We start from the raw sequence: 15,561 nt of genomic DNA on the forward strand, positions 1-15,561 counted from the left end.
CCTTGGCACTTCTTAGATCACTAACATAGCATACTACTAATCCTTAAATTCCTGTTTCACACCATAAAATGGCATCTTGGTGGCCTAGACAAGTATTAAAGACTAAATGCTTACCATGTGTATGCTAGGTGTACATAAAGAATATTCAAACACACGCCTCAAGAAGCACTGCTTATAGAGGCAAGTGACTCAACAGAACATTCCAATCAAAGTGGTAGAAAAAGCTTTAGACACACTTTTTTTTTTTTTTTTTAACTTGGAAGGCCAATAATCAGTACTGATTCAAGATTGTTGTTGTTCTTTTGGACAGTGTCTATAGCTGCCTCTCTTAAATGCTCCCACAGCACTGTAGGTCTCAAGTCCCTGATTGCTTATTAATGTTCCCCTGTAGATTAAAAGTTCTTTTGGAGGATTCTTTCATACTCATTTACCCAGAGTGCCTGGAATTTTTCAGACTCCCAACATTTTTCAAAACTTGGATGAATGAGTAAATGAAATAGTTTAGAGGAACAGGGATGAATTCAACTGTGTCCTTTTTTGCACAACATTCTTGTTTTATAATTCTCCAGTTTTCCACAATTACAATTACTTCTGAACTAACCATTCTACATTAGAAATCTGTGATACGCCTACACCAAAGCCGTATGAGCTTACCTCTTTCACTTAGTTATATATTCATCATAACTTTTATTAGGTAGCTACTGTGTCTTGGCACTATGCTCAGCAGTAGGCAGTTATGATTGTGATGATGTTAAGATTTAGATGTCAAGGGACGTTTTATGAGAATACATAGGAGGCTTCTGGAGATGTCTCCATCCTAAATAACCCCTACAACCACTACTCCAAGTTCTTACGGTATAGTAATCAAATTTGAAATAGAAGCCACAGTTCAGCCCCGATATAAGGGGCAGACAAGAACAATTGGGATAATCTAGATTCTATTTGAGGTCATAAAAAGTAATGAAATGTTTTCCATTGCCTCATTCATTCACTCATTTGTTAAATACTTACTATGTGCCAAGTAGTATTCTCCACACTGGAGATAAAAAACCAAAATCCCTGAAGTCAGGAATCTTACTTTGTGGGAAAGACTGAGAAAACAAATATATCACAATGTCAAAAACATTTTCAAGCACTGCCTCTAAATTCTATTTTAAAATTATTATTCTTTTTTAACAGAGTCTCACTCTGTTGCCCAGGTTGAAGTGCAGTGGCTCAATCTCAGCTCACTGCAACCTCCGCCTCCCAGGCTCAAGTGAGCCCCCTACCTTAGCCTCCCAAGTAGCTGGGACTACAAGCACGCATCACTACACCTGGCTTTTTTTTTTTTTTTTTTTTTTAATAGAGACAGGGTCCCATTATGTTGCCCAGGCTGGTCTCAAACTCCTGAGCTCAGGTGATCCTCCTGTCTCAGACTCTCAAAGTGCTGGGATTGCAGGTATGAGACACTGTGCCCAGCCCCCAAAATTAATTTTTAAAATAAAACTTTCAATTTGTTCTGAAATCCTTTAAAATGTAACCAACTATGCAAATATTTTTATACAAAAAAAAAACAGAAATCATTTAAAAATATTTAAAGACCCACTCTTTTTCATGTTATTTTTGTTAGTAGCAGCTTTAGCGGGGGAAATGACAATATGTGTGTAAAGGAAATCTACATTCGTTCTGTTTCATCTGCTTTGAGTTACTTTTTAAAAGTCTGGGAATTGGTGGCTGGATGTAGTGGCTCACGCCTATAATCCCATTGCTTTAGGAGGCCAAAGTGGCAGAATCACTTGAGCCCAGGAGTTTGAGGGTACAGTAAGCTATGTTTGTGCCACTGCACTTCAGCCTAGGTAACAGAATGAGACCCTGTCTCAAAAAAAAAAAAAAAAAGTCTGGGAATTGTTTGCTCATCTTGGCTCAGAGAACCAAGATGAGCAACCAGTTATTTAAAATAATTCTTATACATTTGATGCTTCTAGTTCTGCCTCTTTTTTCCTTTGAGATCCATTACTATTAGTTATTTCACTGCTTATGGACTTGAAACATTTTAACACATTGATATAGATCCATAAATTTGCTGCCCATTTAACATGAGTTGCTTAAGATTTACATTTGAGATGTTAGATTTTCTGAGGCCGTCCCCCAGCCTGCACACTTAAAACCACCATCAAAATACACACAAAACTCTACTGCCTAATTCTAGCCTCATCAATCAGAATTAGTACATCACAGTTTAATTTTCATAGATTATTAATGTAGTAGTTTCCATATGGCTACTTACCTGCTGACTACTTTATTTCAATCCTGTCAAATATATTTTAAGTATTTAATGAGTTGGTCTAATTTTCAAACTTCAAATTTAATTTAAATAAAGCTGCAGGGACACCAGGACATGATAGCTTTGTAAGGAGTCAGTCATATTCCCAAACCATACATTTCCTGCATGTTGACTGTGGAATCTGAACATGTACTTTCTCTCTTGCAATCATATATAAATTCCATGAAGTCTTTCTTTTTGAAGTTTGAGTCTCAGGAAGATGAGAAATTACTTCAAGCAACTGAGAAGTTTCAAGCTGAATGTGCCCTAAAGTTTCCAAATCGTCAGTGCCTTACAACAGTAATTGATATAAGCGGAACAACTGTTTTTATCACACGTTATCTCAAACCTTTAAACCCTCCTCAGGAGCTCCTTAATGTCTACCCCAATAATCTACAGGCAACTGCAGTAAGTATTTCATAGTCAATAAGTGCTGTGCTAAAACTGTTTTCACATTTCAATATATTGCCATTTTAATTACCATATTTCATAGTGCTTAAGATGTTAACTATATCGAGATCATTAATGACAAAAGTAATGATTAAAACATTTTTATTAACACGAGGTTTTCTTCCTTTAGAAAAGTCTGAAGGCAGCCGGGTGGTGGCTCATGCCTGTAATCCCAGCACTTTGGGAGGCCAAGGCGGGCAGATGACTTGAGGCCAGGAGTTTGACACTAGCCTGACCAACATGGCGAAACCCCATCTCTACTGGAAATACAAAAATTAGCCCAGTGTGGTGGTGCATGCCTGTAGTCCCAGCTACTCGGGAGGCTGAGGCCTAAGAATAGCTTGAACACAGGAGGCAGAGGTTTCAGTGAGCCAAAATTGTGTCACTGCACTCTAGCCTGGGCGACAGAGCAACACTCTGTCTCAAAAAAAAAAAAAAAAAAAAAGTCTAAAGGTACCAGGGATGACAGTTTCCACATGTTGGAAAATTAACATATGGAAAATGCTTTATACTTCCAAAATGTATTACATAAACATGTTTTCATTATGTATTCTCAATAACTTTGTTAGGATTTGAACTGATGCCCCTGACTTCAGAAGTTATACACATTCAACTGTACTAAGATAACTCTCCAATATTATGCCTAATGCTATATGCATCACTGAGTTCAAATTAAGCAAAAATTATTTCAAATATTTAAGTATTTTCAGCATTTAGACCATCATTCCAAAGTACTTCCACACTGGGCCATTAAATATGTATGCACCATTGTCTGGCTTCAGAGCACCACGCCCATCACAAACTTGTGTGAATCAGAAGTCATATGTTAACCAGGCTAATTTTACGTGGATACCATAACCCATAACTGCCTTTGGAGAGTGGATAATATAGGAAGTTATTGCTACTAATAGTCACTAATATAGTAATTTAGAAACAAGGTAATGATATATCTTTTTGTAGATGTAGATGTATCAAAAAACCCCACTTTGTTCTACATTTCATTTGCTTTTTATATTACTCAATTTTTATAGAAAACAATAATAGGGACTTCTATTCTACCTAGCATAGTAGATGTATAGAAAATTTCTCCCAGTAGAGAACACTTAAGAGTGATGAATAAAATATCTAATAAGTTATGGCTGAAATGAAAGTAAAGTGAAAGGGAAAATATAAGAGACAAGAAATAAGAAAGGAAAATTCTACAATGATGAAAGCTTGAAATAGTATTTGCTCTCAGGTCATCTGATAATTCCTAATGACTACAGCTGGGTTTCAATGACCACAAGGCTGTGGGGGACAGGGATAATGCATGGGGCTACAGCAGCCTGGAAGACTGAATTAGAGACTCAAATGCAGAGTTGGAACTCTTCAGGATAATACCATCAATGGATAAACTAGGAAAAGCCCTGTCCAAAGAAGGAACACTGCCTGTCTCAGTCTTGACTTCGGATGGAAGAGAAAAAAAGAAAATTTTCTAACCCCTACTCTTTATTTACTCACATTTGAGACTGGAATTTATACTACCTGTATAACCCAAAAAAACTTCAACTGAAAATCTACTTGAAAGTATTTCCTGTTGGTAATGCCCCTAGATCCCTGTTGAAAGCAAACATAAATACCACAAATATTCCTAGAAGAATGCCCTTCTAACTCAGCCTCAAAAAAATTCAACAGAAAAAAATTCCAAGCAACATCAACATACAATGAAAGATCATCAGTGAAGAAGTAAGTCACCATAAAGAAGGTAAGAGTTCATTCACAAAAACAACAAACTGAAGAATCAGGCCATAGTAACTCCAGACAGGAGAATTATTGGATGTAAAATATAAAATAGACATGTTTAATATATTTAAGAAATTTGGGGAATTTAAAGTATAATTAAAAAACAATAGAGCATTGGAATTGACAGGCAGATTTTTTAAAGTACCAAATGGAACCTATAACAATAAAAGATATAATAGTTAAAATTAGAAATTAAACAGGTTAAACAAAACATTGAATACAGTTAAATAAGAGGTAAATTACATACAGTTAAATATAAAGAGAATTATTGAACTGGAATACACATGCAAAGAAATTATTTGGAATATAGCACACAGAATCTAAACCCAAATTAAGTAGAAGGGAAGAAATAAAAATAAGGGCAGAAATAAACAAAATAAGGACTTAAAAATGCAAAAGATCAATGCAACAAAGAGCTGATTTTTAGAAAAGATAAAATCAACAAACCTTTAGCTGGAATAAGAAAAAAGAGAGATGACTTAAATAAAATCAGAAATAAAAAAGGAGACACTGCAACTGATACCACAGAAATGCAAAGGATTATAAGAGACTTATTTGAACAACTATGAACCAAATTATAAAACTTGGAAGAAACAAATAAATTCATGAACACATACAACTTACCAAGACTGAATCATGAAGAAATATACCTGAACAGAACAATAACAAGTAATGAGATTGAAGCAGTAATGAAAAGTCTCCTATCAAAGAAAAGCCTAGGACCCGATGGTTTCACTGCTAAATTCCACCAAATATTTAAATAAGGACTAACATCAATTCTGCTCAAACTATTCCAAAAAAAATTAAGAAGAGGGAACTCTGTTAAAGTCATTTTATGGGCCAGCATTATCCTGATACCAAAACCAGAGGCATAACAACAATAAAACTACACGCCTATATTCTAGGATAAACATAGGTCTAAAAATCCTCAACAAAATATTGCCAAACAAAATTCAATAATATATTAAAAAAATAATGCAACACGGTCAAGTGGGACTCATTCCAGGGATGCAACGGTGGTTCAACACAGGCAAATCAATAAGTGTGATATATCACATTTACAGAATCAAGGACAAAAACCACTTGATCATTTCAACAGATGGTGAAAAAGAATTCAATGGAATTCAACATCCCTCATGATAAAAACTCAACGAATTGGGTATAGAAGGAACATATTTCAACACAATAAAGGTCATAAATGACAAACCCACAGCTAACATCATACTGAACAGTGAAAAGTTGAAAAGTTTTCCTCTAAGATCTGGAACAAGACAAGGATGCCCACTTTCTCCAACTCGATTCAACATAGTACTGAAAGTTCTACCTAGAGCAGTTAGGCAAAAGAAATAAATAAAGGGCATCCAGATTGGAAAGGAGGAAGTCAAGTTGTTCTCATCTGCAGGTGACATGATCATAAATTTAGAAAACCCTAAAGACCCCATCAAGAACTGTTAGAACTAATAAATAAGTTTAGTAAAGTTGCAGGAAACAAAATCAACAGAAAATTTAGTAGTGTTTCTATAAACCAATAATAAACTAGCTTAAAAAAATCAAGAAGCAATCCCATATACAATAGCTACAAAAATTTATAAGATACCTAGGGATAAACTTAACCAATGAGGTGAAAGATCTCTGCAATGAAAATTACAAACACTGGGCTCGGCGTGGTGGCTCACGCCTGTAATCCCAGCACTTCGGGAGGCCGAGGAGGGCAGATCACGAGGTCAGGAGATCTAGACCATCCTGGCTAATACGGTCTAACCCCGTCTCTACTAAAAATACAAAAAAAGTTAGCCAGGCGTGGTGGCAGGCACCTGTGGTCCCAGCTACTCGGGAGGCTGAGGCAGGAGAATGGCGTGAACCTGGGAGGTGGAGCTTGCAGTGAGCCAGGATCGTGCCACTGCACTCCAGCCTGGGTGACAGAGCGAGACTCCATCTCAAAAAAAAAAAAAAAAGAAAAAAAAAGAAAATTACAAAAACTGATGAAAGTAATTGAGGAAGGCACAAATAAATGGAAAGATATCCTGTGTTCATGGATTGGAAGAATTAATATTGTTAATATATCCATATTACCCAAAGCAATCTACAGATTCAATGCACTATCAAAATACCAAGACATTCTTCACAGAAATAGAAAAACAAATCTTAAAATTCATAAGGAAATAACAAAAGATCCCAAATAGCCAATGTAACCTTGAGTAAAAAGAACAAATAACTGGAAGTATCACACTACCTGACTTCAAAATATACTACTGTAGTAACTAAAACAGCATGGCACTGGTCTAAAAACCCACACAGACCAATGGAAGAGGATAGCAAACCCAGAAATAAGTCCATGCATTTACAGCCAACTGATTTTTGACTAAGGCACCAAGAACACACATTGGGAAAAAGGACAGTCTGGTCAATAAATGGTGCTGGAAAAATTATATCCACAGGCAGAAAAATAAAACTAGAGCCCCCATCACTCACCATATACAAAAATCAACTCTGAAAGGATTAATGAATTAAATGTAAGAAGTGAAACTATGAAACTGTTAAAAGACAATACAAGGGAAGTATTTCATTAAATTTGGAGAGGATTTTTTTTAATAAGACCTCAAAAGCACAGGCAACAAAAGCAAAAACAGACAAATGAGATTACATCAATCTAAAAAGCTTCTGCACAGCAAAGGAAACAATCAATAGAGTCAAGAGACAACCTACACAGAATAGGAGATAGTATTTGCAAGCTGTGTCTAACAAGGGGTTAAAATCTAGAATACGTAAGGAACTCAAACAACTCAATAGCAGAAAACCCCAAATAGCTTGATTTAAAAATTAGCAAAAGAGCTGAATTGGTATTTCTCAAAAGAAGACACATGTCCAACAAACACATGAAAAAATGTTCAACATCACTAATCATCCGAGAAATGCAAATCAAAACCATGAGATACCACCTCACTCCAGTTAAAATGGCTCTTTTCAGAAAGACAAAAAATGACAAATGCTGGCAAGGGTCTGAAGAAAGAGGAACTCTTATACACAGTTGGTAGGAATGTAAATTAATACAGCCAATGTTGAAAAACAGTACAGAGGGTCCTCACAAATTAAAATCAGAACTACAATGTGATCTGGTAATCCCATTACTAGGTATATATCCAAAGGAAATGAAATCAGTATATCGAAGAAGTATCTGCACTCACACATGTATTGCAGGGCTATTCACAATAGCCAAGATATGGAATCAAGCAAAGTACCCATCTATGGATGAATGAATAAAGAAAATGTGGTATATATACACAATGGAATGCCAACCAACCACAAAACAGAGTGAAATTCTGTCATTTGCAACAACATGGGTGAAGCTAGTGGGCATGTTAAGTGAAATAAGCCAGGGCAGAAAGACAGAGACAACATGATCTCATGCATATGTGGAAACTAAAAGTTTATCTCAAAGTAGAAAGTAGAACAGTGTTTACTAGAGGCTGGGGAGGGAAGGCAGGAGTGCAGATGGAGAGAGGATGTTCAACAGGTACAAAGTTACAGTTAGGAAGAATGAGTTCTGGTGTTCTATTACACAGTATGATGAATACAGTTAATAATAATGTATAGTATATTTCCAGCTAACTAGAAGAGAGGATTTTGAATATTATCACCGCAAAGAAATGATAAATGTTTAAAGTGATGGATATGCCAATTACCCTGATTTCAACATTATACAATGTATAAATGCACTGAAACCTCACACTGTTTTGGTTCCCAAGTACTATTGGGAACCACATGTCTTGGTTCCCAAGTACTATTACCCTCTCAACCAGGGCTCCTTCGACAAATGACTGCTTTCAAGACTGGGCCAAGTGAAAATTCAAGATGATTCTAGAAAGTCTTGTTATATCAGAAAGTAAACTAGTGCAAAATGAAAGAAAATAAAAAAAGACTTGTCAAAGGGACACAGTTTCTTCACCTGTAAAGAATGGGTAATAACAATAACCTTCCATATAGGATGTTTGGTGAGGACGGAGATGATATTAACACAATATTTAGTAAGCATTTAGTGAGCATTAGTTTCATTTTGTACATGTAAATGTTTGTAATATTTGAGATTTAAGAAATGAGGTAGGGGATGCAGCATTCTGTTTTATTAGAAATTATTTTTGTAAAGCTCATTTTGATTATACAGGAACTAGTGGCTCGATATGTGTCCTTGATTCCCTTCTTGCCTGACACTGTCTCATTTGGTGGTATCTGTGACCTCTGGAGCACATCTGATGTAAGTAGTTCTTCACAGATTTACTAATTTGAGCTGACTTAATAAAATATTAGCTAACTGGCTTGCATAATTTTAAATTGCAACATTCATTAGCCATAAAAATCTAATTGGCTGTTTAGTAATATGAGCTAAATTTTGAAGTATTTTTTCTTCCTGGTTCAATTTTCTCAAAGTTCAGAAGTTAACAAAAAATTAATTACACAAAAAATTTAAAAGTAACACTTCAGATGTCTTAATGCTGATTTACCCTCCCAGTATTACTGTAAAACTTCTTGGTTTTGTTCATGAAAAATATCAAAATTACATTCTGTATTATAATTAGAAATGATATATTCTATATTCCTTAATTTCTGGGCTTTGTAAGGCATGGCAAATTATTATTTATTCAGTATGTACTTCTTCGTCACTTACCACATACCAGATGCTGTACTAAATTCTGGCTATAAGTGAAATAAACAGTCTCTGCCCCCATGGAATTTACAATCTATGTATGTTGCATAATCTTTCAAATAGATCATAGGTAGTATGAAACAAGCATATATTATCACAGGTATTAATTCTACTTCTGGATCTCATGTTGTACTGCTTTTGCATAAAACTGAACTGCATTATACAACTTCCTTTGAAGTATAGCCCTAAATTGAAGAAATTTAAGTGCACTTTAAATTTTTTGTTCTTCAATATATTTTGGCAACATAAATGTTGACAATTTTAGAGATAAAATTTCTACAACTTTGAGACATGTATAAGAAGTTACTGAAAGACTAGAATTTGTGTACTCTAGAGCAGCAGTCCCCAACCCTTTTGGCACCAGGGACTAGTTTTGTAGAATACAATTTTTCCACGGATCGGTCAGAGGTGGAGTCAGGGATGGTTTTGGAATGGAACTGTTTCACCTCAGATCATCAGGCATTAGATTCTCATAAGGACTGCATGACCTGGATCCCTTGCATGTGCAATTCATAATAGGGTTTGCGCTCCTATGAGAATCTAATGCCCCCACTGATCTGAAAAGAGGCAGAGCTCACGTGGTAATGCTTGTTCACCTGCTACTCACCTCCTGCTGTGCAGCCCAGTTCCTAACAGGCCAGACTGGCACTAGTCCACAGCTGGGGGGCTGGGGACCCTTGCTCTAGAGCTAGACTGGCTTTACTACTTCCTAAGTGTTACCTTATTAATCTGTACCTCAACTTGCTCATCTGTAAAATATGCAAATTGTTTCTAGAATAAGTTTAATGAAGTAATGTGCTTTAAAAGATCGTTCAGCACATGAACTATATATACATTAAAAATAAAATCGAAACTTTGAAATTTTTCTCCCCGACCCTACCACAATCATAGTGACTATTGATTCTAGAAATCCGCATCATCAATGTCAGAGAAAACACCATGTCCACTAAAAGTGGTTTTTTAAAAAAATGAATTATCGACATAGTATCAAAATTTGGGGCAAGATTATAGGTCTTACCCTTCAAGGCACTAATCTCTACTATGACATATTAGAATCCTGCACAACCAATCCAGAATAAAGCATTGAGTCATACAACATATTTTTTTTTTCTTTTTGTCAGCAATTTCTTGATCTCCTGGCAGGGGATGAAGAAGAACATGCAGTACTATTGTGTAATTACTTTCTGTCTCTGGGTAAGAAGGCCTGGCTGTTGATGGGCAATGCTATTCCTGAGGTAAGACCACATAGGCTGCCTTTAACAGAGGAGTATAGTTGTCTAATCGAGTTGTGTGTTCCAGATCACACACAGGACATATTTTCATAACGATCCTTTGGGTTACTAGGAAAGTGGCCCACAGATGCCATAACAGGCAGAGAGAACTACCAATGATGAGACATGAAATAGTTTTCAGTGGTCCTCAGGGCCCCATGCAACACTTCAGATTATTTTTTGGCAAACCCGAACCCTTTACCATCCAAAGCCCCCAACTAGCTCTGTCCTTTTAGTATGGGCCTCTTCCCAGCCATGTTCCCAATAATTCAGATTCCCTTAATGATGCGGTAGTCTTCATGCTTTGCAATGAAAAGGATCCAAAGGAGTGTGTGTGGTAACGTTAGAGATCTCTCCTTTCATGCCTACTGCTTCTATAGGTATCTGCTGCTAGCCTGGCATGCAAAGGGGAATAAGCCAGATAAGGAGGAATGAAAAGAACGTTAGCAGCTTTATTTTTATATTAACATTGTTATTTTTATTAGATTGGAGACTATTAGAATTTTTCCCTAGCGCACTACAAATATCCCTACATTTGGGATACAAATAGGTAAGTTTAGAAAATTCACATGGATTACAGCAGTTTATCCAAAGAGGCCACAAGGCTCTAGGAATCCTTGGAAATTCGATAGCATGAGTTGCTTCAAGACAGGTAATAAAGTAGTATCATATTCATATTCAAATTCATTCTCCATCATTATCTCCCAGATAGTCTGGTCCCAATAAAAGAACACTGGGCTTGGAAGTTATGAGGCTGAAGTTCAAGGTTCTGTGCCCACTCCTCATTAGCTGTGTGACACTAAGTAGGCCACTCCACAACTCTGGGTTTTATAGGAAACTGGGATAATTTCTGCCCTGCCTTCCCCAGAAAACTGTTGTGAGCATCAAGTGAAATCATACTGGGGGAATAAATGATAATAATAAATAAGTAATAATTTAAATAAATAATAAAAAAATTAATTCTCATTGTAAAAATATAATCTAACAATACATAAGTATTCTGTGTAAAAAGTAGAAGTCCCTTCTCAGAAGACCCAGAATACCTTGACAAGGGACTTCTACTTCCCCAATCCCCAATTCCACTCCCCTCCCCAGGTACAGTCATTCTTAACTGTTTGGTACATATCCTTCCAGATCTACTATGCATTTACATAGTTACAAATGTTTATCAAATGTAAATTACTATATTAGAAATAGAAATATTTCTATTCAAACATAATCAGCCTTCTATAGACTTAAATGGCAGTCTTACTGACTCTAAGAAGAAAACGCCAGTGACTGCTTATTTCCACTAATAATAGTTCTTCAGCCAATCTTAAGATATATTGGTTGAGTAAGATGATGACTGTCCTTTTTTGGTCATTGTACTAGTATCAGATGCAAGAATTTTGCAAAACTAAGCATTCGACTTTACTTTTTAAATTCAGCATAACCTAGAACTTCAAAGTAGTTTTCACCATTAACCATGAAATTTCAGAAATTAGGGGTCCAAGTAAAATAATGAATTGTCTGTGCAAACTACTATTGGCCTTCATTGCATAAATAGTTGAAAACTAGTTTTAATGGCCATTTTGTTTCAGGGTCCAACTGCCTATGTGCTAACTTGGGAGCACGGTCGTTATTTAATATGGAATCCCTGCAGTGGACATTCTTATGGACAATTTGATATATTCTGTCCCTTGAAAAATGTGGGCTGTTTAATAGGTCCTGATAATGTAAGTATTAACATTTCTTCTTAAATATGGTTAGCTGTCATTTTTTTTTAAATAACTGACCTATTGATTTAAGTATTTTATGTAACCAAAATATTTATATAAATGAATATATATATATACACACACATATATATATACCAGTTAAAGAAATGCAGCGTCAAGCACAGTGGCGGAACTGTGCTAAATAAAACTTTTGGTTCAGTTAGTCACCTGACCTGCCCGAGAAGCAGAATGACAAAGCAGAATAACAAAGGAATACAGGATTTAGATTCAGAGGACCTGAGTTTGTGTCCTGGGTCTGTCCTTAGTTTTCTCATCCAAAACAGAGTTTACAATTTCTAATTCATAGTGTTTTAAGAACGGAGGCAAATTTGTCACCTGAGCAGATTGGGTTTCTCTGTCTCTTTCTCTCTTTCTTTTTTCAAGGGAGATTCCCAGGTCTCACCTGACCTGCAATATCCCCAGGTAATTCTAGTTGTGCCAGTTTTAAGGGCTGCGTGATTTTATTGTGAAGGATACTAAATAAAGTAGTAGTTAAAAATATAAGTTATAGAGCTGGGTGCTGTGGCTCATGCCTGTAATCCCAGCACTTTGGGAGGCCGAGGCGGGTGGATCACCTAAGGTCAGGAGTTCGAGACCAGCCTGGCCAACATGGCGAAACCCCATCTCTACTGAAAATACAAAAATTAGCTGGGCATGGTGGTGTGCCTCTGTAATCCCAGCTACTTGGGAGGCTAAGGCAGGAGAATTGCTTGAACCCAGGAGGCAGAGGTTGCAATGAGCTGAGATGGAGCCACTACATTCCATCCTGGGCAACAAAGCAAGACTCCATCTCAAAGAAAAATGAGTTATGCGATCAGACTGCCTCACTTTAAACTCCAATTTTATCATTTACTAGTTGTGTGGGCTTGGGAAAGTCAATCTCTCACAGCTTCAGCTTCTTCATTGGTAAAATGGAAGTAATAGTAAAGTCATTACTTTAGAAATGTAAAGTCACTACTTTATAGAGTAGTTGTGAGAAGTGAATGAGATTATTAATGTTAAGCACCTAACAGAGTAACAACTCTTTAATTTTTTTTTAATTATTATTTTTCTTTTGAGACAGTTTTGCTCTGTCGCCTAGGCTGGAGTCCAGCAGTCAGCTCACTGCAATCTCCACATCCTGCATTCAAGCGATTCTCCTACCTCAGCCTCCTGAGTAGCTGGGACCACAGGCTCGTGCCACCTTGCCTGGCTAATTTAGTAAGAGATGAGGTCTCACCATATTGACTAGGCTCATCTCGAACTCCTGGCCTCAAGTGATCCACCTGCCTTAGCCTCCCAAAAGTGCTGGGATTACAGGCGTGAGCCACCACATCTAGCAAATTATTCAATGATTGTTTTTATGTGCTTCTGTCTATAAAAACTGTTTGCACATGCATCCCCAACATGCATATTTTTATGAATTATATATATTTTCGTATCAATATACCAAAAACTACTTTAAACATAAAAAGAAATAATTAGAAAATCTATTTTTATTCTTCCCATCCTCCTGGGGTATGCACCCTTCTCTGAAGACCATCGGTCCTTTTTTTTTTTTTTTTTTGAGACGGAGTTTCACTCTTGTTGCCCAGGCTGGAGTGCAACAGAGCAATCTCGGCTCACCGCAACCTCCGTCTCTCGGGTTCAAGCAATTCTCCTGCCTCAGCCTTCTGAGTAGCTGGGATTACAGGCATGCACCACCACATCCAGCTAATTTTGTATTTTTAGTAGAGACGGGGTTTCTCCATGTTGGTCAGGCTGGTCTTGAGCTCCCGACCTCAGGTGATCTGCCCGCCTCAGCCTCCCAAAGTGCTGGGATTACAGGCGTGAGCCACCGTGCCCGGCCCCATCAGCCTATTTTTTTAAGCATTACTGCTAAAATTAGAGATAATATATGCCAAGCACCCAGCAAAACATCTGTCCTTCATGTGCTCAGCAAATAGCAACTACAGCACTATTAATTACAAATGTAAAGAGCACTGTGGAACACCGTTCTCATGTTAATTATTATTTTTAATTAATGTCATTATAATCAAAAGTGATCTGCTAAGCCTCATCTACATTTAGAGAATCATTTTAAGGTCACTAGTAATCAAGCAGGGTTAACAGGCACTGAAAAAGCCTTCAAATAACTGTTATCTGTCAAAATTATTACCAGCTCTCAAAACAATTACTATATGGTTGACTAATTCTCATAAAGCTAAGGTTTTGTGAGGAAGAAAGAACATTCTTTTCTCCTCTTCTCTGAGATGGGTAATAGTAGCTTATGATGTTGTGCATCCCCCATTGTAGCTCTTCTAAACCTGCTCTAAGCCTTGGCCACTCAGCAGAGGACCTCCTCCTGGCTTTGTTGGCCTGGCACTCTGAAACCTCAACTGCCCTCTACTCCACCACACAACTTCTTTGGATGTCAGTCTTTCTCCTCCTGTCATTCCTTTTCCAAGGAATAACTCTCTTCCCTTTCCACTGTGCTTGTTTCCATTCCCATTCCATGCTCCACTATTCCATCCAACTAGCTCCTCTATTTTTTCTCTCTCCTTCTCTACCTATTGATACGCTCAGGGGTCCAACAATTCTAAAATACCCTTTTCCCAACCTGGCTATACACCTAAAACTACATTGCCTTTCTTTCCTTTCCTCCCCAACTTCTTCAAATACTAGTTATATCTCTTGCTTTCACTTTATAAGCACACTCAGACCTTAACCTACTGTAATCTAGCTCTTCCTTCCTGACCATACTGCAGAAATTAAACTCTGAAAAGCACCATTGTCTTGCTAATGAATAAATAAATCCAATGGCTGCTTCTCATTTTCACTCCTCTCCTTTTCTGTCATTTAACATAAAAATCACAACTAATGTTCTTCATGAAAAAACACTTTCCCCCTCCGTAGTTTACTGATAAAGGACAGTTTGCTCTTCATTACTCTGCAGTTGTTTATGATGTTTCTTTCAATGGCTCTTCTTCCCACCCCTTAAAATAGGAGTTCCTCAAGATTCTATACTTAGATTCTTCTAGGACCACACCTATTATTATTAATTGTGGCTCTATCTAGTTTATCCTGGTAGAGAAGTCATAAATCTGTAATCAGCCCCAGAACCTTTGTCTCGAATTTTCAACTGTTTGCTAGACACCCAGGTGCCTTATCAAAATCTCATACAGCACATGCAAAACTCAAATCATTTTCCCCAAAACCAGCTCCCCTTCCTGGCTTCCTATTTCTATGGATATCACTTATCCTGATTCAAACCCTCGAATTATTCTTGATTTTCCCTCTCCCTTACTTCATTCTACTTCAATCCTAATTATAGAGGCC

At 37.0% G+C, this 15,561-nt stretch overlaps 1 protein-coding gene across 7 annotated transcripts in view; it reads left to right on the forward strand.

The window, feature by feature from the left end:
• The window catches only part of CC2D2A (coiled-coil and C2 domain containing 2A), a 184,876-nt gene that overhangs the window by 112,132 nt on the left and 57,183 nt on the right, over positions 1-15,561 (forward strand). For 6 of the 7 annotated variants that reach the window (XM_063663535.1, XM_054485970.2, XM_063663536.1 and 3 more), the window contains 4 exons: positions 2,507-2,710; positions 8,697-8,786; positions 10,358-10,471; positions 12,088-12,222. In XM_063663535.1, the coding sequence (XP_063519605.1) occupies positions 2,507-2,710; positions 8,697-8,786; positions 10,358-10,471; positions 12,088-12,222 (543 nt within the window). Of the gene's footprint in view, positions 1-2,506; positions 2,711-8,696; positions 8,787-10,357; positions 10,472-12,087; positions 12,223-13,327; positions 13,641-15,561 lie in introns of those variants that run through there. The other variant, XM_063663538.1, reaches the window with a different exon arrangement.

The sequence above is a fragment of the Pongo pygmaeus genome, chromosome 3 (assembly GCF_028885625.2).
Source record: "Pongo pygmaeus isolate AG05252 chromosome 3, NHGRI_mPonPyg2-v2.0_pri, whole genome shotgun sequence".
NCBI classification, from domain to species: Eukaryota; Metazoa; Chordata; class Mammalia; order Primates; family Hominidae; genus Pongo; species Pongo pygmaeus.